Source organism: Osmerus eperlanus, chromosome 11 (genome assembly GCF_963692335.1).
Source record: "Osmerus eperlanus chromosome 11, fOsmEpe2.1, whole genome shotgun sequence".
Lineage (NCBI taxonomy): Eukaryota > Metazoa > Chordata > Actinopteri > Osmeriformes > Osmeridae > Osmerus > Osmerus eperlanus.
The window spans coordinates 1,824,401-1,849,284 of record NC_085028.1 but is presented as its reverse complement, the minus strand read 5'-3'; the positions used below and the strand labels follow the sequence as shown (position 1 = coordinate 1,849,284).

The window sequence follows — 24,884 nt, the reverse complement described above, 5'->3', positions numbered from 1 at the left end:
CAGATGGGGAGATCTTGGAGCAGACAAACACATTAGACAAAGAAATGGAGAGATTGCTAACCCTAACCCAGTTTTTTCTGCCTGTTTCTCTCTCTCCCAGCCACTTCACCCCTCAACCCTCTCTTTCTCGCCATCTTTTTCTCTCTCCTCCCTCTATCTGTTTTACTCACTCTATGCACTCTCTCCATCTCTTTTTAATCTCTCTCCCTCTCGCTACCCCCTCCCCCCTGCCCTCTCTCTCCCTCTCTGCCCCCTCACCCTTCCTTCTCTCCATCTCACTCTGCCCCCTCACCCCCCCCCCCCCTCCCCCTCCGCCTCCTGTATTATCCCAGTCCAGACCAATGGGCAGAGAGAGAGAGTTGCTGTCTGTAGGGCGTGATGTTTTTTCCAGAACTCCCCGTGGTTTCTAACCAGCACAGCATATGTGGTCTATCTTTGGTCAACAGCCCTTTGACTGCTCTGCCTTTTTACACACAGTCTGTCCTACTTGGCTCACTTTCTTTCTCTAAACACCTTCTCCCTCTTTTTCTCTCTATTTCTCCCTCTCTCTCCTTCTTTCTCTCTCTCCATCCCTCTCTCCCTTTCTCCAAAGTACCTCAGTCAGCCTACCCAACCTCTTCAAATCTCACCCCCCCCCAGGGTTAGCATATAGCAGAGGAATAACCCCTTCTCTCCCCTCCCCTACTTTCCACTCCTCTTATCTCTTCTCCTCTGTGCTCAATACAGGGCCTCTAGCAGGGAACATAGCCTGGCCACACACACACACACATACACACACACAGCTCTAGACTTTAAAATCAAGGTGTTTAATAATGGTCTCACAAAGAAGACTTCTGGGACTTCCAACAAAAGGACCCCAGCACCATGGCAACCCTGGGATTACATAACCTCTGAAGCCAAACTGGGGACTTTGGTGTGTGTGCACATGTGTGTGTCTACTGTGTGTGTGTTTGTGTGTTTGTGCGTGTGTGTTTGCGTGTGTATGTGTGTGTGCTGATCATTTGTGGATGCCTATTGTGTGTGTGCGCGTGCATGCATGAGAAAGACAGCAGGTGGCTAGTGAGGTGTTGACCTGACACATTGACACCAAGTCCTGGTTGGAGGCTCCAGACATGCATATTCCACACCGAGAGACAATAACGAGATAATCAAAGGTCTGTACCTCTGTGTGTGTTGGTGTCCTCCTGTGTGTGCTAATGAGATCTTAAAGATGGCTAACGGCTCAGTTTGTGGTCTGGTGACGCCAGAGAGATGAGAGTGTGTGATAAACCTGACCACAGTGTCAGTATATTTGTGGGCGGGTCTGTGTGTGTGTGTGTGAGTATTTGTGTGTGTGTGTGTATGTGTGTGTGTACCTGCGGTGTTTCTTAAGCAGCAGTCTGTCCAGGTAGCTGAGGCTGTGCTGCTGGAACTCCACCCTTATAGGAGCCCCCCCAGTCAGCCCCCCTTTGTCTGGCCCCCCCAGTTCAGCCTGGGTCGCACGCACCACTGAGCCTGGGTAGATTGAAAGTGGAAGGGAGTCAACAAGTGTGTGTGTGTGGGTGGAGAGATTAAGGTAAAACGGAGAGAGCCACGTGACCCATAGAGCCCAACAAGAAATCAAAACCAGACAACACAAAACAAAACCAAAGACACAACAACAAAACCCCAGACACTAAAATGCTAAAAGTACTAAAGTAAAAGAGAGAGAAAGATGGAGAGAGCGAGATGGAGAGAGAGAGAGAGGAGAGAGGGAGGAGAGACATAGGGAGAAGCAGACACGTTCTGGTGAAAGGTGTGGACCCAGTCAGCCCACAAAGGCAGGCAGCTCTAAGTTGGGTTTCCCTGCCATCAGTCTGACAGAAATAATTAGGACTCCAGGCAAGGAGTAAATTGCCGATAGAGGGAGAGAGCCGTACACAGTCGGGATGAGAAGTAAAGCAGAAAAAATACGAATACGCCAATAAAAAATAAAATGACAGACACACACACACTATAGAAACTACTACAAGTATACAAACACACAGTCTGCACAGCAAAAAAAAGTGTAAAGAGCAGACTCTGGTGTAGTGGACACAGACATGCACATACACACACACGGGCATACACACATGCGCTGTTAGTGCTCTAGTGCGGTGGAAGCCCTCCTCACATTGCTCTCATTATCTCAATATGCAACAGTCATGGATTATCCTCCTACTGCAGTGGTAAGTATTTTGTACAAGGCCTTGATAGATCAGAGAGGGAGGGGGAGAGAGAAAGAGAGAGATCAGAGAGGGAGAGAGGAGGGAGAGAGAGGGAAAGACAGAGATAGCAAGAGAAAGAGAGAGAGGGAGATGCTAGATGGCGCATGTTCAACATTCTCACCTCCCTCCATCACCCAAACAAACTGGCTCCTATCCGTTTCAAGCTATTTTTCGCCTCACCCACCTCTAACCGGTGCTGTCAGTATGTGTGTGCATGTGTGTGTGCATGTGTGTATATGTATGTGTTTGTGTGTGCATGTGTGTGTGCATGTGTGTATATGTATGTGTTTGTGTGTGCATGCTCTCTGTACTCCACAGGGAGATACACTACAGCAAAACCCACTGATCAGTACTGCTAGGTGACATAGCCCAGACTGGAACTGAGAAACAGGGAGTGAGAGATGGAGAGCAAAAGAGGTTATGTTGAATGACAATGTTTTTCAATATGTAAGTATCAGTTGTGCCAAAGCAATAGGAGAACAATAGGAGAGGAAGGGAGAAGGAGGAGGAAAAGGAAGGTATGTGAGTGTGTGTGTGTTACCTGGCTGGGCCTTCACAGGCCTCCAAACAACTTGACCTCCCTCTCTCCTCTCTCCTCCCTCTCTCCTTCCTCCCCTCCACTCTCTTAGGGCCTCCTGGAAGGAGCGTGATGACTCCTCCTCGTCGTACTCCCCTCCCAGCAGGAATGACCTGCTCCTTTCCTCCTCCTCCTCCTCATCACCATCACCATCATAGTCCTCCTCTCCTTCCTCCCTTCCCGCATTTAAAAACAGGACCTTTTGATAGAGACACACGAGAGATGGTGGTATTGAGATCGTGACATCAATAAAGAGAGTTGTGAATACAGTCACACTGCACCCTACAGAACAACACCACTGTCAATCTAGGAGGGAATCCTTTCAAATATGTTGACTGTGTGCCTGAGGCTGGTTTTAAAGTGGCTTTGACATAATAAGGTTTAGTTAATCGTCTCCATTGTGCCAGGTGAGACCAATCAAGCACAGATGTTTTTGATATGAGGTACTGTATTCTAACACAGAGCTGCCACTGTCAACATGGATGTGGCCTGTGTGCCCCGTGTCACCTTTGTGTGCTGGCCTTGAGTCGTGGTGGTTGGACCCTGACTTTTGTTGTCCCCTCCTCTCACAGCATTCTGGGATCCAGGCCCTGGGATCTTGGAGTTGGGGTTAGGATTAGGATCGGGATGGACCTGTCTCTGAAAGCGGTTAACCACATCCAACGTGCTGACGGAGGTGTGGATCTCTGTCTGCAGAGGCGAGGAGAGAAACACCCAACAGGGATTGATGATAAGTTCCACCACTTCAAAATCCAGCTGTTCAAGGAAACTAAGAAGTTGCAACACAAAATAGTGAGGAAACTCCATGAAGACTATTGAAACACGCCTCAACCTTAAAGGTCACAATCATTAACTGTTTTCCTACAATGTAATGTTCAACGCTCTATCTCTCCTAGTCCGATAACGTTTTGGCTTTTAATTATCCAAGTGCTATTCTTTTACAGATTCTACTGACCCCTAGATTGTCAAACCGCTTCTCTCCACCAAAAAATATAATTACGTTATTTCAATTCAGAATGTGTGCGCGCACACACACACGGATAGACAGAGATATTAACATGGATGATTGTGTATGGAGAAGCCAAGCAGAGCATTGGATGTTCTGGGTTTCAGGGAAGGAATCCATTATGGACCATATTAATCACCAGTGACCAGTGAGGTTAACCTGACTATCAGTAGTCTGTCCTTGAGACATCAAGCTTGGAGGGAGGGAGAGAGGGAGGGAGGGAAGGAGTCAGGTGGCTGAGCGGTTAGGGAATCGGGCTTGTAATTTGAAGGTTGCCAGTTCGGTTCCCGGCCGTGTCAAATGACGTTGTGTCCCTGTACTTACTGTAAGTCGCTCTGGATAAGAGCGTCTGCTAAATGACTAAATGTAAATGGAAGGAAGGAAGGAAGGAAGGAAGGAGAGAGTTAAGAGAGAGAGAGAGAGAGAGAGAGAGAGAGAGAGAGAGAGAGAGAGAGAGAGAGAGAGAGAGAGAGATCGAAACATCCAGAAGAAAGAATTATGGAGAGGTTAGGGAGGGAGAGATCTACAGAAATGAATGAGGAGAAAGAGAGGAAGGATGACAGACAGAATGAGAACAGGAGGGATTGAAGGAGGGAGGGAAAAAGATAGGGCAGAGACAGAAAATGTAAAAAGGAGAATAGGAGGGGGGGTTAAATTGATGTTGATAGCGCAAAGCAAATGTGAAGGCATAATGCAGCCCTTGTCTTGAACGCATACACTGTAAAGGTTATGTACTTAAAAATACAGACACACAAACACTGTAAACATCTAAATACCTACACACACACAGGGACAAATGGGGAGAATATTTGTTTTTAATGCTGTACAGAGCTATTGTGATGTGATTCGAATTTATCTGAGTTCTTGAGGACATAACAACCTTGTATTTTCTATTAAAAACTTTGACACCCTCACTTCTGCGCTGACGTCTAAGGCCTGCTCCTTTTGTTGTTCTCACGCTGTGTGGCGTCCATTTTGGCTCTGGTTTAAAGAGTAAATATTAGATGTGGACTGCAGCCTTACCGACAGTCCAGGAGGGGTACATGTGATGCAGCAGAGGACCCAGGCCCAGGAGAGGTCGTGTGGTTCATGGATATAATGTCAAGTCCACTGATAACACTGATCATGCTAGCGCTGTACTGGTGCACACATCATACTCCGCAGTGACAAAATTAATATTCATTTTCTGTGTGTCTTCTCTCTCTCTCTCCCCTCTCTCTCCCCTCTCTCTCTCTCTCCCCTCCCTCTCAGGCAAATCAAACAGGATTAGGAGTGCAGAGCAGCCTGCATCAGCTGCCTGTGTATAATCCACCATCTCTGTGTCCTGCCAGACACACTTCTACCGTATATGTGTGTTTGTGTGCCTTTGTATGTGTCCTTGCGTGTGTGTGTGAGTGTGCATGTGTGTGTCCATGTATGCGTCAGTGTATGTGTGTCCTTGTGTGTGTGTGTGTGTGTGTGTGTGTGTGTGTGAGTGAGTTGACTGATACGGCATGGTACCACCTACACACAGGGTGGAGGAACCTAGAACCAGCCTGCTCTGCACCAAGGTAGGATGGTACTATGTATGTGTGTACATGTGTGTGTGTTTGTGTGTGTATGTGTGTGAGTGTGTGTGTGTGTGTGTGTGTGTGAAAGTTTGTGTAAAAGTGTGCATGCGTAATAGTATGCACAGACAGACACACACACACACAGAGACAAGCATACTCAGTATCGGCTCAGCGGCAGGACTGTAAGATCGGAAGAAAGAGTGGAGGAAATCAAGACCTAGGACGAAACAGTAAAAGTCAAGAAATACAGCTCAATGTCTACACACACACACTGTAAGAATGCACAGCCTTTCAGTGTTTACAAGGAAAGTCTGTGGTCTTTAACTTGCCACCCTAAGGCCAAAGTTAACCCCTGACACAGATTAACAATTTCTCTCTCTCTCACACACACACACACACACACACACACACGCACACGCACACACAACATAGTAAGTGTTGAATGTTCAGTGTCAGCACTGTGAGAAAGAGTTGGCTGGGATAGCAGAGCCTGGTAACTAGACGGTGTGAGTGCTCTGCCATGTTAGCTGGAGCACTAGCCCCTGTGGATACCAATACATAAAACTGCAGGATGCTAGTGTTAGCCCTCCTAGTCTCATGTGGGCCGATCTGGATGGGCTGGCAGGGATGATGGTGGAAGCATGGAGGAGAAAGGGGGGCTCCTGTCACAAACACACGTGCCAGTGCTATGTTAGCAGCAGTACCTCTGTGGACAGTTCTGAGTGCTTCTATCAACACCCTTCCAGCGCTCCGCTGCCAAGTCTAAAACTAACTATTGGATCACTGCAGTGTTTGAACACATTGCCTTTTCACAGAGCCTGCATGTGTGGGACTGTGTGTCTGTGTGGGACTGTGTGAATGTGTGTTTGTGCGTGTGTTCTCCCTCTCTCAGTCCAGATGCATGTGTGTGTGCAGTCTGAGGTAGGTGTGTGGGACTGCGTGCGAGCCATTGGCTCACAAAAATCTTCCATTTTGTCAGCAGGCAGAGAAAGCTCCAAATCAAACAAACAAACAAACAGCATTAATACAGAGCTGGAACAAAACACAGAGTGTTTGCAGATAACGTGTGTGTGCATACACTGTAAAAGAGCAAGAGAGATATAAAGAAATCTGGCCCCGAACCCCCTAGATTTTCCATGGCCAAAGGCATCTCCAACAGGCAGATATGATACGTTTGTGTGGCAGACTGTATGTTAACACGTGGAAAACCATGGAGAAAGACAGAGAGCACAGGGGAATGACAGAACACAAGGAGAGATGGAGGAAAGAGAGAAAGAGGGGCGTGTGGGTGGACGAGGCGCAGTAGGGGGTGAAGGTGTGTGTGTACATGTGGACAGTCCAACCTGAATGGGAATCATTCTGTGGAGCTTCAGCGCCCCCTTCTGGTGAAACCTGGCAAAGCAGCCCACACAGTAGTCCTCCCCACACTCGGCACACATCTAGGAGAAAGGATAAAATAAAGAAATAAATGGTAATACTTTAATAAACCAGTTTTTGGTGTGTGTGTTTGTGCGTGCGTACATGTGTGTTTGGGCATAATCACCCAGCCAGCATTTCTGAGCTGTGAACTTCTGTGTTTGTTAAAGATTAAAATATACACGGGGATATCTTTCCCCTTTCTCCAACCTCAACCTTGCCAAACAAACTTGGACAGGAAGAATAAATATTAAAATGACAGAGGGGAGCACCAGCAGCACGCTGTGCAATGTGAGTGTGTATGTGTGTGTGTACAGGCATCTTCAGGGAGATCGTTATCTTATCCATGCCTGACTTCTAAAAGAGGGGGAAGTCCAGGAGTCGGCAGGAGAGATGGACCGACTGATATGAGGACAGAGAGCTGTATGAGAGCAGGGGAGGGGAGAGAGGGAACGAGGAGAGAAGCTAGACGAGGTCTGGACCCCTCGACTCTGTGCTTCTCACTGTAGGAACACTGCCCAGGCCTCTGACAGGCACAGGGTTTACGTCATTGATTGGAGCTTGATCCAATCTGCTGTAATTACAGTTGTGGCCATGGCCGTAGTGACCCTGTGGTCTTTGATGTTTTGTGGAGATAGGACAGATGAGGAGACTAACCCAGCATGGCTGAAGAGATCTGTCTGGATAGCCTCCATCAAGAGGAGGGATGATCTGAAGAGTAGGTCTTCCATCCTGAGCAAGCAAACCCTGTTTTATATCTACAGAACTCCAGGAAAGCCAGTTGACTTCCTTCGCAATTTCTACAAGGACTGGGCTGGTGAAATATGGTGGAGAGGGAAAATGAATCACATCTCTGTTCATCTCTCCCTAGACCTCTCTCTATCTATATCTCTCCCCACCTCCTTCACTCCCTCCCTTTACCCTTCTCTCTTTTTCTACTACACACACACACACCAACACACTCACACACAAACACAAACAGACATGGTGTCTGAGCCTGCAGCTGCTCCTATACGTCAAACAGCTTTTTAATGGTCCCATAAAGAAGGCCTCATTTCCCCATTCAGGCCTGGGGATAAATTACACCACCTCCCCAGTGGGACAGGCATCCCCATCAGGCAGGAACATCAGTCCTGTTCCCCTTCCCGCTGGCTGTCACGTAGGGGAATGGGGACTTCTGTCTGAATGCCTCTAAAACACCATCCATGTGTGTCTATGTGGGGTGGGCCATGCAGAGAGCATGGAGAGGCAAACGGGAGTGTGTCTGTGGTTACTAAACACAGTTCAGCGTGCAAGGGTGTGTGTGTGTGGGGGTGTGTAAGAGTGTGTGTGTGTGTGTGTGCGTGTGTGTGTGTGTGTGTGTGTGTGTGTGTGAGTGTGAGTGTGTGTGTGTGTGTGTGTTAAACAGCGCTTCCAAAACCAAATGGCACAGACAGCTATAACCATGGCCATAGCCATAATCATTATAGGGCACAAGGGCCATCCCACAAAAGTGTGTTTGGGGCACAGCTGTGTGTGCGTGTGTCTGGGGCTGTCCACCCCTCCTCTGTGTATGTGTGTGTGTGTGTGTGTGTATGTGTGTGTCAGTGTGTGTGCCAGACAGCCTTAAGCACAGCCATTCAAGTTGTCATTATAGGGCACTAGGGTCATAGACATCCGGGCCGTTCAAGACCATCATCATATAACGCACGATGTAGCAAACAAGCGCTTATCCTGAACGTAACATCCCACTGTGGTTCAAATAAGTCATTCCCATAACGAGGGGGACGGGTGGAGCGCACGGCTGCAAAACAACCGTCCATGCCCTCCACCGAAAATCTGTCCCTCTCTTTCTCTATCTCTCCTTCCCTCTCTTGCCTTCTCTCTCCCTACATCTCTTTCTCCCTCTCCCTCTTGCTTTCTCTCTTTCTTGCTTTCCATGTCTTTCTTTTTCTCTCTTGATTTCTCTCCCTCTCTCCCCCCCCCTTTCTCCCCCCCCCCTCTCTCTCACATTCTCAGGGTATATGGGCCCATTGAAGCATTGTCTTCAACAGACCGTTAATCCAGACTTTCTCTTCCCTGAACTTTCTAAATCTGCATAAGTCCCATACACGAACACTAACACATGCACACGCACACACCACATTGATCCCGATCCAAGGTCTACTGACTGCTTTGTTGAGTGGTGTGTGAGTGGCTGGAGTTAGGCAACATAGGGGTTTGAGGCGAAGAACACATCAAGCATACATTACTTAGTCTAGTTCTGCCCCGTGTATACACACACTCACTCCCACGCACACAGGCAGACACACACACAGGCACTAACACACAAACACATACAAAGATAGACACACACAGACACAGACACAGGCAGCAGTCTCTTAGATACCCAGAGGAGCTGGAGTGGAGTAAACACGGCCTCTCTGAAGGGTTCCATATGGACGGATGAATCCTGCTCAAACGCTACCAGGGCAAAAACACTGCGGGACGGAGGGAGCAAATGTTGATGTAGAGAGGAGAAAACAGGGTCAGTCGAGGTGTGTGTGTCAGTGTGTGAGGGTGTGTGTATTCCAGTGTGTGTGTGTGTGTGTGTTCCATTGGGATAGAAAAGCAAACCTGTGTTCTGTGTGTGTGTTTATGGGAGTGTGTGTGTTCCCCAGTGTGTGTGTTCCAGTGCGTGCATGTGTGTGTGTGTGTGTGTGTGTTTACTCACCAGTCCTGCCGTCCTGGCCTCACACTGACCACAGGCCTTGCCTGTCAGATGAGACTTCCTGCTGGACAGCTGACCGCTGGATGCAGGGGGAAGGGCCCTCTCCGCCACGCCACGCACCTCTGCTGGAAGGGACGGAGGAGAGGTTAACACACACACATGCTGCAGGGAGATAGAGAAGAGAGGTTAACACACACTCACTGTACAGACGTAGGGAGGAGAGATTAACACGCACACAAACACACACACACACACTGCAGAGAGGTAGGGAAGAGAGATTAGCACACGCCACAGAGATAATGGGAGGAGGGTTTAACACACACACCACAGAGAGATTGAGATGAGAGATTAACACACACACACACATACACATAGGGAGTCAGGTGGCTGAGCGGTTAGGGAATCAGGCTAGTAATTAGAAGGTTGCCGGTTCTATCCGGCCGTGCAAAATTATATTGTGTCCTTGGGCAAGGCACTTCACCCTACTTGACTCTGGGGGGAATGTACCTGTACTTACTGTAAGTCGCTCTGGATAAGAGCGTCTGCTAAATGACTAAATGTAAATGTAAATACACTGCAGAGAGGTAGGCAGTCAGGTTAAAACACACACACTGTAGAGAGGTAGGGATGAGAGATTAACACGCACACACACGGCCACTCACCAGTGTAAGGTTGATCTTTGAGGATTGTGATCTTCACCCTGCCTGCTGACAACTGGTAGAGATGACACAGTAGAAAGCACACCACCATGACACCACAGTATAACCCATCTACACATGGGTCACACCAGGGCTTACCACCCTGGGTCCTGTCCACAGTATGATCAATGGTAAGGTGGCCCATGGATTCCAGATTTACCTTCTGGAATCCATTCTCCTTGTTCTTGGTGCTGGGGTCAGACACGGCCTGGCCAGACCTCCATCTCAACCTTCCTGCCCTCCTGACAGACAGACAGACAAGTGGGAAGACAGACAAGCAGATAGGTGAACAGACAGACAGACAGACAGACAGCAAGGCAGACCAACATACAGAAAACAAAAGCTAGACTTCCATTCATATTTTTAAACCTATAATGTAATGTGATTGTTCAGGTTTTTTTTTTATCTGAAGTTTCTATTTCTAAACTGTACAAGACACAGCACATCACACACCCTCCCATACACACATACACGCACACAAACATATACGTACACACACAAACAATTGTCAGTCAAAGGAAGAAGGGGAGCAGTGTTTTCATTAAGACGTGAGTTATTCATGGCTCTGTCTTTCTCAGACTGAATAATTGATATTATTGTGATGTTTGTCTGAGTGTGAATCAACTTTGTTTTTGATTGTGCCGGCAGCATGTTGTGACGCAGGATGTTGGGCTTTGTGTGTGTGGGAGTGTGTATGTGTGTACTGTAAGTGTGAGCATGAATGCATGGATGTGTGTGTTGCTGAGGTGTGTCGACAACTGGTAGGCGGAGCACTGACTCTAAGGCATGACGTTAGGTGATCACCTCTGCGAGATCGGCTTGGCAACTCAGCTGTCTCTAGGTGACAGAGGAGACACGCCCCTAATGTCAACAGCTGACAGACGCCCTCTCAGGGCTCACAGTGTGTGTTTGTGTGTATGAAGAGTGTGTGTGTGTCATGTGTATGTGAGAGTAGTGTTTGTGTGTGTAGTATGTGTGTGCGTTGTGTGTATGTGAGTGTAGAGTATGTGTGTAGTGTATGTGTGTAAGTAAGTGTATGCTTGTGTTTGTGTAGTGTGTGTCATCGTCGCTTTGTATTCATGTTATCAGAGAATACCATTATATCTTTTACTCTCCTACTGGAGAGCAATCTGACAAAACAATACAAAGCATTTCCCCACAAAAACACACACTATCACCCACCTACACTCTCCCACACACCTTAATATCCTTGCCTCTTGAAAGTTTCCAACCAGCACACTCTATAGTCTAAACTTAGAGGAAAGATATGTGGTCGGACAGATGCCAAGACTGTAGAACTGGTGTCTCACACACACTGTTGTGGGTATCAAGCAAAGCGTAAAGGATGAAAAGGGAGTGCTGCTGGCTGGCCTATCCAACGTTTTATCAGCATGCTCTCCTCCACTCCATCACATCCTGCAAAGTCTACACAGAGAAGTATGTGTGTGCCCCTGTGCGTGTGTGTGTGTGTGTGTGTGTGTACGTGTGTGTGTGTGTGTTGTCATCTCATCTCCAGCACGCCATCAAACATATCTGAAGTGATAAGCAGCAGCGTAGCAGCAATCACGCTCGGCAAGCAAAAGTAAACTAACCTAGTCAGAAGACAGTCAGATCAGGCCGGTTACCCTGTACACTCAACAACTAGTTACTCCAGGGGACAACACACCCCATCTGTTTGAGATGTGTGTGTGCATATCTGTTTGTGCATATGTGTGTGTAAGTATATGTGTGAGTGTGTGTATAAGTGTGTATGCATGTGTGTGTGTGTGTGTGTGTGTGTGTGACATCTCCCCACACACCTCCGTCAGTGTGATTGAGCCAGACAGAACCGAAACAGAGAGGGTCCCAGAGTCACACGGGGGCCTGTTTGACATGGTTCTACCTCAAACAGGGCTCATGAATTGGCCAGGGCCCACACACCACCTCCAGTTGTGAAAGAGGAGTATGCAGAATACTAACAGTGGCTGTTTATCAATCCACGTTTTTTTCCGTTCTTGTCTCCCTGCAAACTCGTTTGATGTCATCTTTCATTGCCCAAGTACGGTTCCAATCCATTGACTGTAGAAAGAATGGACAGCATGACAGCTCCTCAAAAGTGAAGCCAAAACATCTCGATGGCCCCCTGGTGGCTGGCTGCAGTTCAGTCCTGCCCCCTCCAAGTTAGCGGATGGGACATGAGCCAAACCAAAAAATCTAAGTGTACATCCCCAAAGTTTTTTACAAAGATGGTTTCTGTAATTTTAGGTAGGTCTTATAACGCCGAAGACTGTTCAAGTGCTCATTTTTCTGATCAGTTTTTTTTTAATGAGTTATTTGACAATATAAAATGGGTTACTGTTAGTGTAACTAGCGATTCGGTCACGTGATCACGTGGTTCAAGTAGCTTGGTGCAGAGCCATAGCAGAGAATGTTTAATATAGGGAGAACCATAGACATATATACATATATATGTCTATGGGGAGAACTGCCACTCTCGGGAAACTTCCGGGTTCTGAACTGGTTGCAGTTCCATGTGAGGGCGCTAACGAGCGAGTGCAGAATGAATGGAGGTCTATGGAGCTAAACCCCTCAAAATCCACTTTTCTCGGGATATCATTTTTTGTTTAGTAGTTTGAATTCTAAATTCGAAAGGGGAGGCAAAAAAAATACACACTGCTGGCTATTAGATTTTTTTAAAGTCGTCTTTTCTATTCTAAAAAGCCTTTGAAAATGTAATTGACGTCATACACATGGTACGACCAGAGCTACTGCTTTACGGCAAGCTCTGGTCACTTCCTTTTTTCTCTCGAGCTATCGACAACACAGCTGACAGGTTAGGCTCTCCCTGTCAATACACATGCTGGAAAGAGTTTTGGCTTGCTAATGTTGTTGCTAATGTTGCTATTGCTCTGACATTCTGATACCGCTTCGGATGCCATCAAGCGGGAGCTCTGGTCGTAGTAAGTCCTTCACTAACCAATCAGCATTCATTAGCAGAATGCTAGCGTGTTATGGGCAACAACGATTCACCCTGTAAGAAATCAAAAGGACATAAGTACTCTTTCATTTAACTTTCGACCAATAATACATGTTGAACATGCAAAAACTACAATCAAATCGGAGATTTCTCAACGACAATCAGGCGAAAGAGACAAATTTAGCCGTTTAGCTCCATAGACTCCCATTCAACATGCACTCGCTCGCAATCACCCCCAGTGGAACTCTGGTGGAACTGCAGCCAAATTCGGTACAATGGGGCTTAATAGGGAGTGGCAAGGCTCTCCTTAAACAGGCTCTGGCCATAGGGTATAGGGCTATAGCCATAGGGCTGCAGCGCCCCTTTCCAAATAAATGACTTAATAATACTGAATGCAATTATATAATTCTAAATTATGACATTGGTTGAAAACAAATCATACATTTTTATAATGTTACTGCAACAATTACATTTACAATATAGGTACATGCGAAGTCAGAAAGGTAGCTGACTTCACCACTCGCGAGTTCGCCTTTCATCAACCCCAAGTTCGCATGCTACAGATCTGTTGCTGCTGGTGAATGCTTTCTGCACAGCTTTCTGTTTGAAAGGTAAAGTGTAAGAACGTTTCGGCATGCTGCTTCAGATTTATACACAATGTAGACACACGTGCGGCTTCAATTTTACACTACGCTTTGTGTTTGGGCTGCGTCCTTTCCCCTCTGCTCTTCTCCCTGTACACCAACAGCTGCACCTCCAATCATTTGTCTGTCAAACTTCTGAAGTTTGCGGACGACACCACCCTCATTGGGCTCATCTCTGGTGGGGATGAGTCTGACTATAGGTGTGAAGCTGACAACCTGGTGCAGCCAGAACAACTTAGAGCTCAATGCTCTTAAGACGGTGGAGATGGTTGTGGACTTCAGAAAGAATACAGCCCCACTCACCCCCATCACCCTGTGCGACTCCCCAGTCAACACTGTGGAGTCCTTCCGCTTCCTGGGCACCATCCTCTCCCAGGACCTCAAGTGGGAACTGAACATCAGCTCCCTCACCAAAAAAGCACAACAGAGGGTGTACTTCCTACGGCAGCTGAAGAAATTCAACCTGCCAAAGACAATGATGGTGCACTTCTACACAGCCATCATTGAGTCCATCCTCACCTCCTCCATCACCATCTGGTAGGCTGCCGCCAGACCCCCACCCCTCGCCCCTCGGATTGAGGCAACGGCCCCGGTGGATGTAGGTGGTATTGCATTTCCGATTTGCTACCTGACTCGTTCGGTCGTTTTTATTCTACTAACTCCAGTCAACATATCTAAAACCATCTCCCCCAATCATTTTTGTTCGATTCTCGAACCTGGCTCATACTACTAGCTTTTTCATTGAATTATTTTTCCTGATTTTTGCTAAGTTTGAAACCAATCCGAAATGGGTAAACTAGCACCCTATTTATTTGCTCACGTCAAGAAAAGTTGCCTGGAAACGTGCTCGCGGATACGAACAGGGGACGAGCACAAAAGGGAACATCAGCAAATTGCTGATTTACCTGAGCTGAATGAGAACAAGGAGAAAGGACTTGATAATCTACAGTTGCCTGCCTTTATTGTAGCAAGTTTTACAAATGGTTGCACACATACATGACGAAGCAAAAAGAGCAACGTATAGGCCCTGCATGTATAATACTTCAGTACTAATAGTATTGATTTTTGTAAAGTTCACATGTATCTGCTTCTTGATCGGACTTGTACCACATTCTGACAGTTTTCTGCAATGCCTTGGCTCCAGCTCACAAGCTTGCGACTGGTTGTCGCAAAGTATGACGTGTACAGATAGTTGCAAACATGCACGAGTTTCGGAGCTTAAAAAAAATAAAAAAGTTTCGGAGCTAGGAACAAGCTTCTGCGCAAGACCGGACGAGTCAGTCTGGAAAGATGGCGCGGTCCATTTCATGCTCTCGCTTGCCTCACTGCGCCACTGAGCACTTTTCATAGAAATAAATGGGGACGCCATCTTGGAAGAAAAATCTAGCTGTGTCTATTAATATATAAGTCTATGGCTGCCGCCACTGCCAAGGACAAGAGCATACTGCAGCGTATCATCTGCACTGCTGAGAAGGTGATCGGCTGCAATCTGCCTACCCTCGAGGACCCTGAGGCGAGCGAGGAAGATTGTGGCCGACCCCTCCCACCCTGGCCACTCCCTGTTCCAGCTACTCCCCTCCGGCAGAAGGCTGCGGTCCATCAGGACCAAAACCTCACGCCATAAGAACAGTTTCTTTCCATCTGCTGTTGGCCTCTTCACCAAGGCCAAGGGCTCACACTGACTTTAAAGACTTTAACCACAATCTGCACAATGACACCTTGCCACATTGCAATTTGCACTATTTGTATCTTTTGTACTATTTGTATTTTTTGTACTATCTGTATTTTTAGATTGTAAATTATGGTTACTTTATATTTTATATTTATTCTAAATCCCCTTAGTATTAGCTAGACTTTGTTCCTTTTGTATAGTTAGACCACATATTTAAGTTTTAAGATTCCTATATGTTTATATAAGTAAATTTCCTTTTTTTTCCTTTTCTGTGCAAACTTTCATGGCGATTAAAACCCTTTCTGATTTGACCTCCTTGTCTATTCTTTGTTTGTCTATGGCCGCACTGCAGCTACAATTCAATAAATCTCTCCAACTAATTAAACGCCGCCCTCGAATAAACGCTGCACCAAATATGATCATTGTGTAATAAACGCTGCAGCATTTAATCGAAGAAATACGGTACATACTTTAGTTTTCAAAGTGTGTTACACAACGGCATGCTGTACGATCGCCATGGGTTTCAGTCACGTGACTTTTTGTTGCGGCCGCCATCTTGGGGACCAATTCAAAGCCTCTCCTCGGGTCTCCTCAGTGAGAATGAATAATGTCGCACACGAAAATAGCACACCTTACCACCAACGAAAATCAACAATAGTTTTATAAGATAGATACTTTAGGTTTTGATCCTTATTTAGTGACAAGTGAACTGCTTACTACTATACTAAAGTATAGTAAAAACCAGCCAAATTTGACGTTTGCTGACATCTATATTTACTTCGTCCACAATCCCTTTCCATACACCGGGGAAGCCCTTAAGGCATTTAACTGACTTTAAGTGACTGGAAGGGAGAAATTGTAGAGCTTCGATAGCTCACTGCGTAGAGCTGCAAATTTGTGTATTGTCCGTTGTAATTTTGCCTTGAGATCGAAACTAGCTCGACACGAACTTGAATGATTATATTGTTTTTAGATCTTTTTGTTGTTGTTGTAGGTGGCTGTGATGTGGTGCTTACTTAGACAAACATTTTCGCTGCAGTAGATCTGGAAAACGATTTGAAAATCGCCAGTAATATGTTTGATTGTGTGACGAATCTGGTGATTGAGGCAGACTGATAGGTGAACGCACAGCTGGGAAACCAGTTAGTTTGGAAACCAGTAGGGACATAACACCGGCAACTAAAAGAGTCACGCATCTAAATCTACAAAGGTGCGTTCTCCGTCCTCACGGTTGTAGCGGGGTTTGCTCGTTTAAGATTAGCAATACTTAATTTATAATAAAGTATGTAGTTCTTGGGGCACCACCTCTTATTGTTAAAGGGATAGAGGAAACCTTATTGAATAATATTTAAATAATAGCCTTCGTAATAATCAGTCTAATCTTAAAGTTGTGAATTCTATGAAAGTAGAGCAGATCAGATAACGTGAGTGATACGCGAATATTATACACAATGATTTATTTAGGAGAATGTAATTATAATGAACAAATACCAGATAAGTTATGGGTTAGTCAGAATAGTGCAGTGGCTGGATGCAAATGAGGGCGAGCAACACAATGGCTGTGTAGAGCGTGTAAAGGGGGAAGGGAGAGAGAGAGAGGGGTAGAGGGGGACAGGTAGGCCTTTGTGGTAACAATGGACGAGCAAGGGCAACTGACTTAGCGAGGGTTAAGCTAACTCATTTGTAAAATACAATCAAACATCAACAATTTAATCACAACATGCCAATATGTCACAGGTAAGAAATATTGCAAATCGTAGTTACTTTTGTCGGTTTGAAGAAAGGTAGAGTCAATGGTTTCGTTATCGTCCAACGAAAATAGAACAACGGAATCTTTGGCCAAAGTTCCGGGCGCTCAGTGAATTTGCAGGTTGAGAGGAATAGTTTAGAAATGTAGCTAGCACTTCAGTTTAATCCTACGAACAAGCGGGGGTGATTGTACGTTTGGGGGTTTTATACTCCAAAGGAAAAGGGGGGGTCCCCGTGAAGGTGACCTCTTTCATTGGTCAGTTTCCCCCCACCTGGGCGTCGTCCTGAGATCTGCCTAGGTGTGAAGTGGCTGATAACTTTTCAGAGTTCAGCTATTTCAAATGTCCATGTATTGCTTATACTTCGAAATATAACAATACAACATTAATAAATGGTTTAGTTTGTAGATTAGAATCATTTTGATATCAAGATTGACTGATTTATCATAACAGGGAAGGAAGTTACATTAAAACATCAAATTATGTCAACACAGCATTAAAGGGAAAGCATACATTATAACACATCAACTACTGTCATTGAAATAGTGTCCATGAGCCATGTAGTCCTTGAGAATATGTTTGTAAATCCAGAAAAGTTAGTTCTTCCTTAAAATCCTTTGTCTCCATACTGTAAGGCCATTTTGGTCTACTTTCTGACCCCATGCTGGGCCAGAAGCTTTGAAGCTCCTGCTCTGGAGATAAGGACAAAGGAGGAAAACCCTTTCCTTGTCGGGGGTAGGAGAAGGTGTGATGGTACCGTGCTTTGTCTGTGGACTGTGCTACATATCCCCCTGCTGGCAACGTCCGATGATTCGACGTCGTCGGGCTGTTGGCACGTAAGAAGAGCAGAGAACAGACAAACACGACAGTACGATAGCACTTCTACTGGACACATTGGCATGAGTGGACTCTAAACAATGTAGGAATCAATGGGGCTAACTTGGGTCCTATTACTAAGTTTCTCTGGGCTAAGGTTTTATGCCTAAAAATGAAAGGAAATAAAAGGAAAAAGGAAAGGGAAAGAAAGGAGAAAGATTAAAATAAAATGATAGGAGTGGGAGTGGGCTTTGACTTCCTGGAGTCATAAACCTCATTTGTCAGGGACCAGGGTAGTTTGGTTATGAGGCGTTGTAGCCTATTATTTTGACAGTACCTCAAGGTCATTCATGTTGGGTTTTCTGGTAACAGATTAAAAAATTTGATAGATTGGTGGAGCCATATTTGTCTCATGATAGTATTTTCCTATTATTTTTGGTTTAAAGGAACATTCATTCTTGAACTTTGAGGCATTTTGGCTAAGGCACCTGTTGTGCACTTGTTTCGTCAGCAGTTTGACAGGGTCAGGTTGCTGGTATAAGGCCAGGCCAGGCCTCTGTGCATGGCCTGTTGTCCCCGCGAGTAGTGATGGTTTCTTCCGGGGGTTTTGCCAGCTTGTTGCAGCTGGGGTGCTTCTTCTGGGATGCTTGGTGGCCATAGTAGGTCTTCCTACTTTCTGCACTCTCATCCAGTTGGCATCATATGACTTCTTTTGGACCTGTGATGCTTCTCGTCGCAGGTGGGTTTCTGATGGCACCCGACGGTCATGGCGTTGTGTTGATTTTGTTTGAGTCTTGTGTCTTGATGGGTGAGTGGCGTAGCTCTGGGGCGGTCTGGAGCGGCCATCTAGCTCATGGATTCGGTCCTCTTCTGAGAGATGTGGATCAGACGTGGAATCTCCCCCCCCTTCCACTGTGAAGACTGTGTTTTGGACTTCAGGGTGAGGCAGTGGATAGGGCTTCTCGACGTTGGTCCACATCTGGTTTCGTTTGAAGTCAATGAGGGGTTCCAGTCTGTTGAGTAGATCGTGTCCAATCAGCAGCTTTTCGGTCTCAAGCGGTGAGACATGGGTGGGGTGGATTAGGGACATTTCCCCAAACGTTAGCTTCAAGTACAGCGTCTCTGTGACTGGAGCTTTGTTTTGGGTGAAGCTTGTGATGTTGAATTCACTATCTTCACTTTTAATCCATCTTCTGTTTGACCTGGCTATTCCTTTTAGCTGAGCGGCCAAGGTGGGTGCAATCAGGCAGATTTCTGCACCCGTGTCCAGCAATCCTTCGCAGGGCACTTCATCTTCAAGTGTGATGGGGACATAGCTTCGGTTAGCTCTTCCTTTTCTGGAAAGCTCACCCAGAAATGTGTGTAACTGTGGGGCTTGTTTGTGTGTTGTTGTTTCCGGAGGTCGTCTTCTTGTGGGTTTGTGGTGTTTTCGGGTCCTGTTCCCTTTCTTCCATCCAATGGGGAGCATTTGAGGTGTGTTTTCCGTGTTGGGGCCTTCTAGTCATGCTGGGTCTGACGGACGTCGTCCAGGGCTGTTGTGTTCGTTTTTGTACGGTGTGGGTCTTGTTGAGTGGTTTCTTGCGTGATAGGAGTGTTGTTTGTATTCATAGTTGTTGTCGGGTTGTCTGTTGTAATTGTTATGATATTGTTCGGGTCTTGTTGAGTGGTCTCGTGCATTATAGGAGGGTTGCTTGCAGGCGGGTCTGGGTTCGTAGGGTCTCTGGAGTTCTCTTCCTTCTAGTTGTAGGTGTGAGTCTGATTCCACCGCATGGACATTTGAGTCTTGGGATCGATTGTTGTTCGCCCATGATTTATATGCCATGTCCCTCAGCTGCAGAGCCGTCATGGTTTCCTGGTTCGCGAAGGTCGTCATGAAGGGTTTTATGGATTGGGAGAGGTTGTTGATGAACACTGACTTGAACATGGGAGTTTCTTCTCCTCCGGGTTGGTTTTCTGTTGCGAAATAGGCTTTCCGGAGCCTCTCATAGAATGTCTTTGGGTTTTCGTTGGCCTTTTGTTTTGTGTGCAGGGCGATAGTGCAGCAGGAGCCTTTACTTTCTGAGTGCCAAGCCTTGAGGGTCCGGCAAGCCATGTCATAGCTGTGGCGTTCTCCAGCAGGTTGCCTGTCAAGCAGGGCTCTGATTGAGCTGGAAGAGGTGTTCTTCAACAGGTACAGCTTGTCCGCGTCTGTAGCTGTAGGCAGGCGTTCGAGATTAGAGTTCAGTTGTTCTAGATACATCTCAATGCTCTGAGTGGGATTGTCTGGATCGAACTTCTCTATGTTCCTGCTAATTTTCAATAGCAGATCTAGTGACACTGCTGGTGGCAGGTCATGCATTTCCCATGCATTTTGTGGATAGGCTGAACGTGAGGGTTCATCATGGTCATCCCATCTGTTTGGGGCTGTGGTCTGACCGCGACGTTCAGGTTGGAATTGTAGCTCCATTTTCTGGTCATACAGTCTTCTGCTCTGCTGTTCCACATCTTCTGTTCTCCTCATCCTTCGTGGATTCGTGTCAGCTTGGTACAGAGATTGGCTGGGAGGGGATGTATCCCTATATGGTCTTCTTGTTTCGTATTCTGAGTGGAGCGGTGCTTCAGGTGATTGCAGCTGTCTTGGGTTTTGGTTTCTTGAATGCCGATCTACTTCTCTGTCGTCTCTTCCCCACCTTCGGTTGGTGTCGGGGTCTTTTGTGGACTGGATTGTGGCGTTCGCCTTGTTCAGCTTACGAATGGTAGATAGCAGTTCATTTCTTGTTTCCTGTAACTCCTCCTTCATTGTCTCCCTGTCAGCTGTGATGTGTGAGAGATCTTGGTCCAGGTGTTGGAATTTTGTGTAGAGAGTGTGCCATTCTTCTTTTTGGTGGTCGTAGTCTGCTACTTTTTCATTAGCTTCATCCAACATCTTAATAGTGTTTTCCATGAGGGCGGTTGAGTCCTTTTTGCTTTTCTGAACCCCCTGCATTTCTTCTTTTAGGTCTCCCAGTTCCGTAGCGAGTTCCTTGTTCTCCTGTTGAAGTGTTTCCCGGATATCTCGTTCAGTTTCTTTCGCCTTGAGGGCATCCCTGAGGGTTGTTTTCTGTTCCATTAGCTGTTGTCTAGCTCTGTCCAGTTCTCCAGTCAGGTCACTGGTTTCTTGTTCCATTAGCTCCCGTCGGTCCTGTTCCTTTTCCTTTTCTTTGAGGGCATCTTTGAGGGTTATTTCCTTTTCCATTAGTTGTGTCTTAGCTATTTCCAGTTCTCTTTGTGCCATTTGCTCCCGTCGGTCCTGTTCCTTTTCTTTTTCTTTGAGGGCATCTTTGAGGGTTATTTCCTGTTGTATTAGCTGTGTTTCCTGTTCCGTTAGCTGTGCTTTAGCTCTATCTAGTTCAACAGCCAGGTCGCTGGTTTCCTGTTCCAATCGTTTCCTGTGCTCTTGTTCTCTTTGTGCCGCCTTGAGAGCATCCTCTCGATCCTGGAGAGCCTGTGTCCATTGTGTGTTGACTTTTGTTATTGATAACCTGAGTAGTGCAGCATAGTTGAGACCGAGGCTGGATAGGCATTTGACAATTTGGGATTTGCTCAATATTTGGCCTACATTTTCTATGACCACTTCTTGAGTTTTCCTGGTGATCATATCGGAATTTAGATCGGTCAGCGTTTCCACATATCTTGGGTTTTCTTTTTCGGATAGGTGGACAATCAGTTTCTCAGCTTCCGTGAGGTGAGACATGTTTGGTTCGGCTACTGGAAGTTATTAACACAATGCTATTGTGATAATTGTTGATAGGCACTTTAGTTTTGTAGTGGTTCTCTTTTTGGCAGCAATATATATACTTTTCTTTTCCTTTTTTTTTTTTTTGTTTACCAACTTAATATTAAAATTAAAATCAGAAGTTAATATTCAAAGATTAACAATCAAAAACTGAGATTAATATTCAGAAATTAAAATCAATATTAAAGTCACCATCCAGGATCAAAGATTCAGAAAATAAATAAAATTGTTTACCAAATTAATATTAAGGTTAAAATCAGAAGTTAATATTCAAAGATTAACAATCAAAAACTGAGATTAATATCCAGAAATTAAAATTAATATTAAAGTCACCACCCAGGATCAAAGATTAAAAAAAATTGTTTATCAAATCAATACTAAAATTAAAATCAGAAGTTAATATTCAAAGATTAACAATCAAAACTGAGATTAATATTCAGAAATTAAAATTAATATTAAAGTCACCTTCCAGGATCAAAGATTCAAACAAATTATTTATTCTTTTAGGCCTATATTAAATCTTAATTTCAGTAATCTTGTTATAGTATCTATAAACGATTAGAGAATTTAGATTGAGTAGCTGTTGATTTGTTTTAGCCTAAACCGGACTGAGAAAGTACAATGTATTTAAATACTATAGCACATTAAGTTAGCCGGTTTAGCTTGTAGAATCAAACAGATAATGGACTAAATTGTTGCTGCATCTATAATGTAGCTTTAAATTGGGCAAGGGTTTTACATTCACCTCGAATTGAATGCGAAACAGTGAAGCTTCTTTTCGAAAAGCTAGTTTATCAATTTCGGAATTGTTTAACAATATTGTGGCAGTACAGGCTGCGTTGTTCGGCTACTTCCAAACAAAAGTCCTTTTGGACTGATCGCAGATAGAGTGGGCAAACTAAAAATAATACACTTTACGTTTAATTATTATTTAGCGATTGTTGTTAAAGTTGTATATTGATGAGGGATAAATAGGATTACAGTTCAGTATGGTCAACAACGCCGATATTCTGACAACTTCCACTTTTAAGTGCGCGGAATGAAAATCAAATTACAGGTCTTTGTTCACGAAAGGTAACTATTTCCGGTTAAGCAACAATAAAGGTCCTTAAATAAGCAGCTTCTCCTGTCTCAATAATTATTTTACTGTTACTTTACTGATTCTAGAGGTTGAGTGTTTACATTAATGTTGAATTACATGCAAAACAAAGTGAAGCTTTTTCCGAAAAGCTAAGTTAATCAATTTACCAATTGTTTAACAAGGTAGAAGCATATAGCTTAATGTAGAGAGCTGCGTAGTCTCCTTCAAAATCAAAGTCCTTTTGGACTGATCAATGTCTGTTATCTACCTCTAACTAGACAATGGCAACTTATCAGTTGCTTGGTTGATTTACTCAACCCAAATGGCCAACACTACTATAATACACCTTTCCGAAGCGTGTATGGTACCAAAATAGTAGTGTTGTGACTCTATAAAAAGGATCTTATGCCTTCATGTAGAAGCGCTGCCTTTGTTTCACAAGATGAAATGAGACGGGTCGCAGTGTCACTGCGCACGCGCGTACCTCCGCTCAAGTCTAGCTTTTCCGAAGCTAGTTAGTTACACACAAATAGCCAATTGTTCACGACAAAGCCAATTCAATGAGTACACAGCACAGTATTCAAACAGTGTTTAAAACCGTAGCTATCTGGGGGAATAGTTAAATACAACGGAGCGTTAATTTAACCAAAAGGGTGGGAGGGTGGGTTTCAGACGGAAAATGTATCTCCGTTATAGATCGCTCATTTCAATCTGTTTCAAAGCCTGTCACGGGGCTCCAATATGTAGCGGGGTTTGCTCGTTTAAGATTAGCAATACTTAATTTATAATAAAGTATGTAGTTCTTGGGGCACCACCTCTTATTGTTAAAGGGATAGAGGAAACCTTATTGAATAATATTTAAATAATAGCCTTCGTAATAATCAGTCTAATCTTAAAGTTGTGAATTCTATGAAAGTAGAGCAGATCAGATAACGTGAGTGATACGCGAATATTATACACAATGATTTATTTAGGAGAATGTAATTATAATGAACAAATACCAGATAAGTTATGGGTTAGTCAGAATAGTGCAGTGGCTGGATGCAAATGAGGGCGAGCAACACAATGGCTGTGTAGAGCGTGTAAAGGGGGAAGGGAGAGAGAGAGAGGGGTAGAGGGGGACAGGTAGGCCTTTGTGGTAACAATGGACGAGCAAGGGCAACTGACTTAGCGAGGGTTAAGCTAACTCATTTGTAAAATACAATCAAACATCAACAATTTAATCACAACATGCCAATATGTCACAGGTAAGAAATATTGCAAATCGTAGTTACTTTTGTCGGTTTGAAGAAAGGTAGAGTCAATGGTTTCGTTATCGTCCAACGAAAATAGAACAACGGAATCTTTGGCCAAAGTTCCGGGCGCTCAGTGAATTTGCAGGTTGAGAGGAATAGTTTAGAAATGTAGCTAGCACTTCAGTTTAATCCTACGAACAAGCGGGGGTGATTGTACGTTTGGGGGTTTTATACTCCAAAGGAAAAGGGGGGGTCCCCGTGAAGGTGACCTCTTTCATTGGTCAGTTTTCCCCCACCTGGGCGTCGTCCTGAGATCTGCCTAGGTGTGAAGTGGCTGATAACTTTTCAGAGTTCAGCTATTTCAAATGTCCATGTATTGCTTATACTTCGAAATATAACAATACAACATTAATAAATGGTTTAGTTTGTAGATTAGAATCATTTTGATATCAAGATTGACTGATTTATCATAACAGGGAAGGAAGTTACATTAAAACATCAAATTATGTCAACACAGCATTAAAGGGAAAGCATACATTATAACACATCAACTACTGTCATTGAAATAGTGTCCATGAGCCATGTAGTCCTTGAGAATATGTTTGTAAATCCAGAAAAGTTAGTTCTTCCTTAAAATCCTTTGTCTCCATACTGTAAGGCCATTTTGGTCTACTTTCTGACCCCATGCTGGGCCAGAAGCTTTGAAGCTCCTGCTCTGGAGATAAGGACAAAGGAGGAAAACCCTTTCCTTGTCGGGGGTAGGAGAAGGTGTGATGGTACCGTGCTTTGTCTGTGGACTGTGCTACACAAGTGATTC

At 45.0% G+C, this 24,884-nt stretch overlaps 1 protein-coding gene across 1 annotated transcript in view; it reads right to left on the bottom strand.

Annotated features, from left to right (window-relative positions):
• Positions 1 to 10,468, bottom strand: part of zbbx (zinc finger, B-box domain containing) — a 28,633-nt gene extending 18,165 nt beyond the window's left edge. The window contains exons 1-7 of the mRNA XM_062473749.1: positions 10,322 to 10,468; positions 10,126 to 10,177; positions 9,467 to 9,588; positions 6,702 to 6,797; positions 3,310 to 3,492; positions 2,767 to 3,001; positions 1,356 to 1,494 (exon numbers count right to left, since the gene is read on the bottom strand). Coding sequence (XP_062329733.1) covers positions 1,356 to 1,494; positions 2,767 to 3,001; positions 3,310 to 3,492; positions 6,702 to 6,797 — 653 coding nt within the window. The 5' untranslated portion in view covers positions 9,467 to 9,588; positions 10,126 to 10,177; positions 10,322 to 10,468. The remainder of the gene's footprint in view (positions 1 to 1,355; positions 1,495 to 2,766; positions 3,002 to 3,309; positions 3,493 to 6,701; positions 6,798 to 9,466; positions 9,589 to 10,125; positions 10,178 to 10,321) is intronic.
• Between the last annotated feature and the right edge of the window lie 14,416 nt (positions 10,469 to 24,884).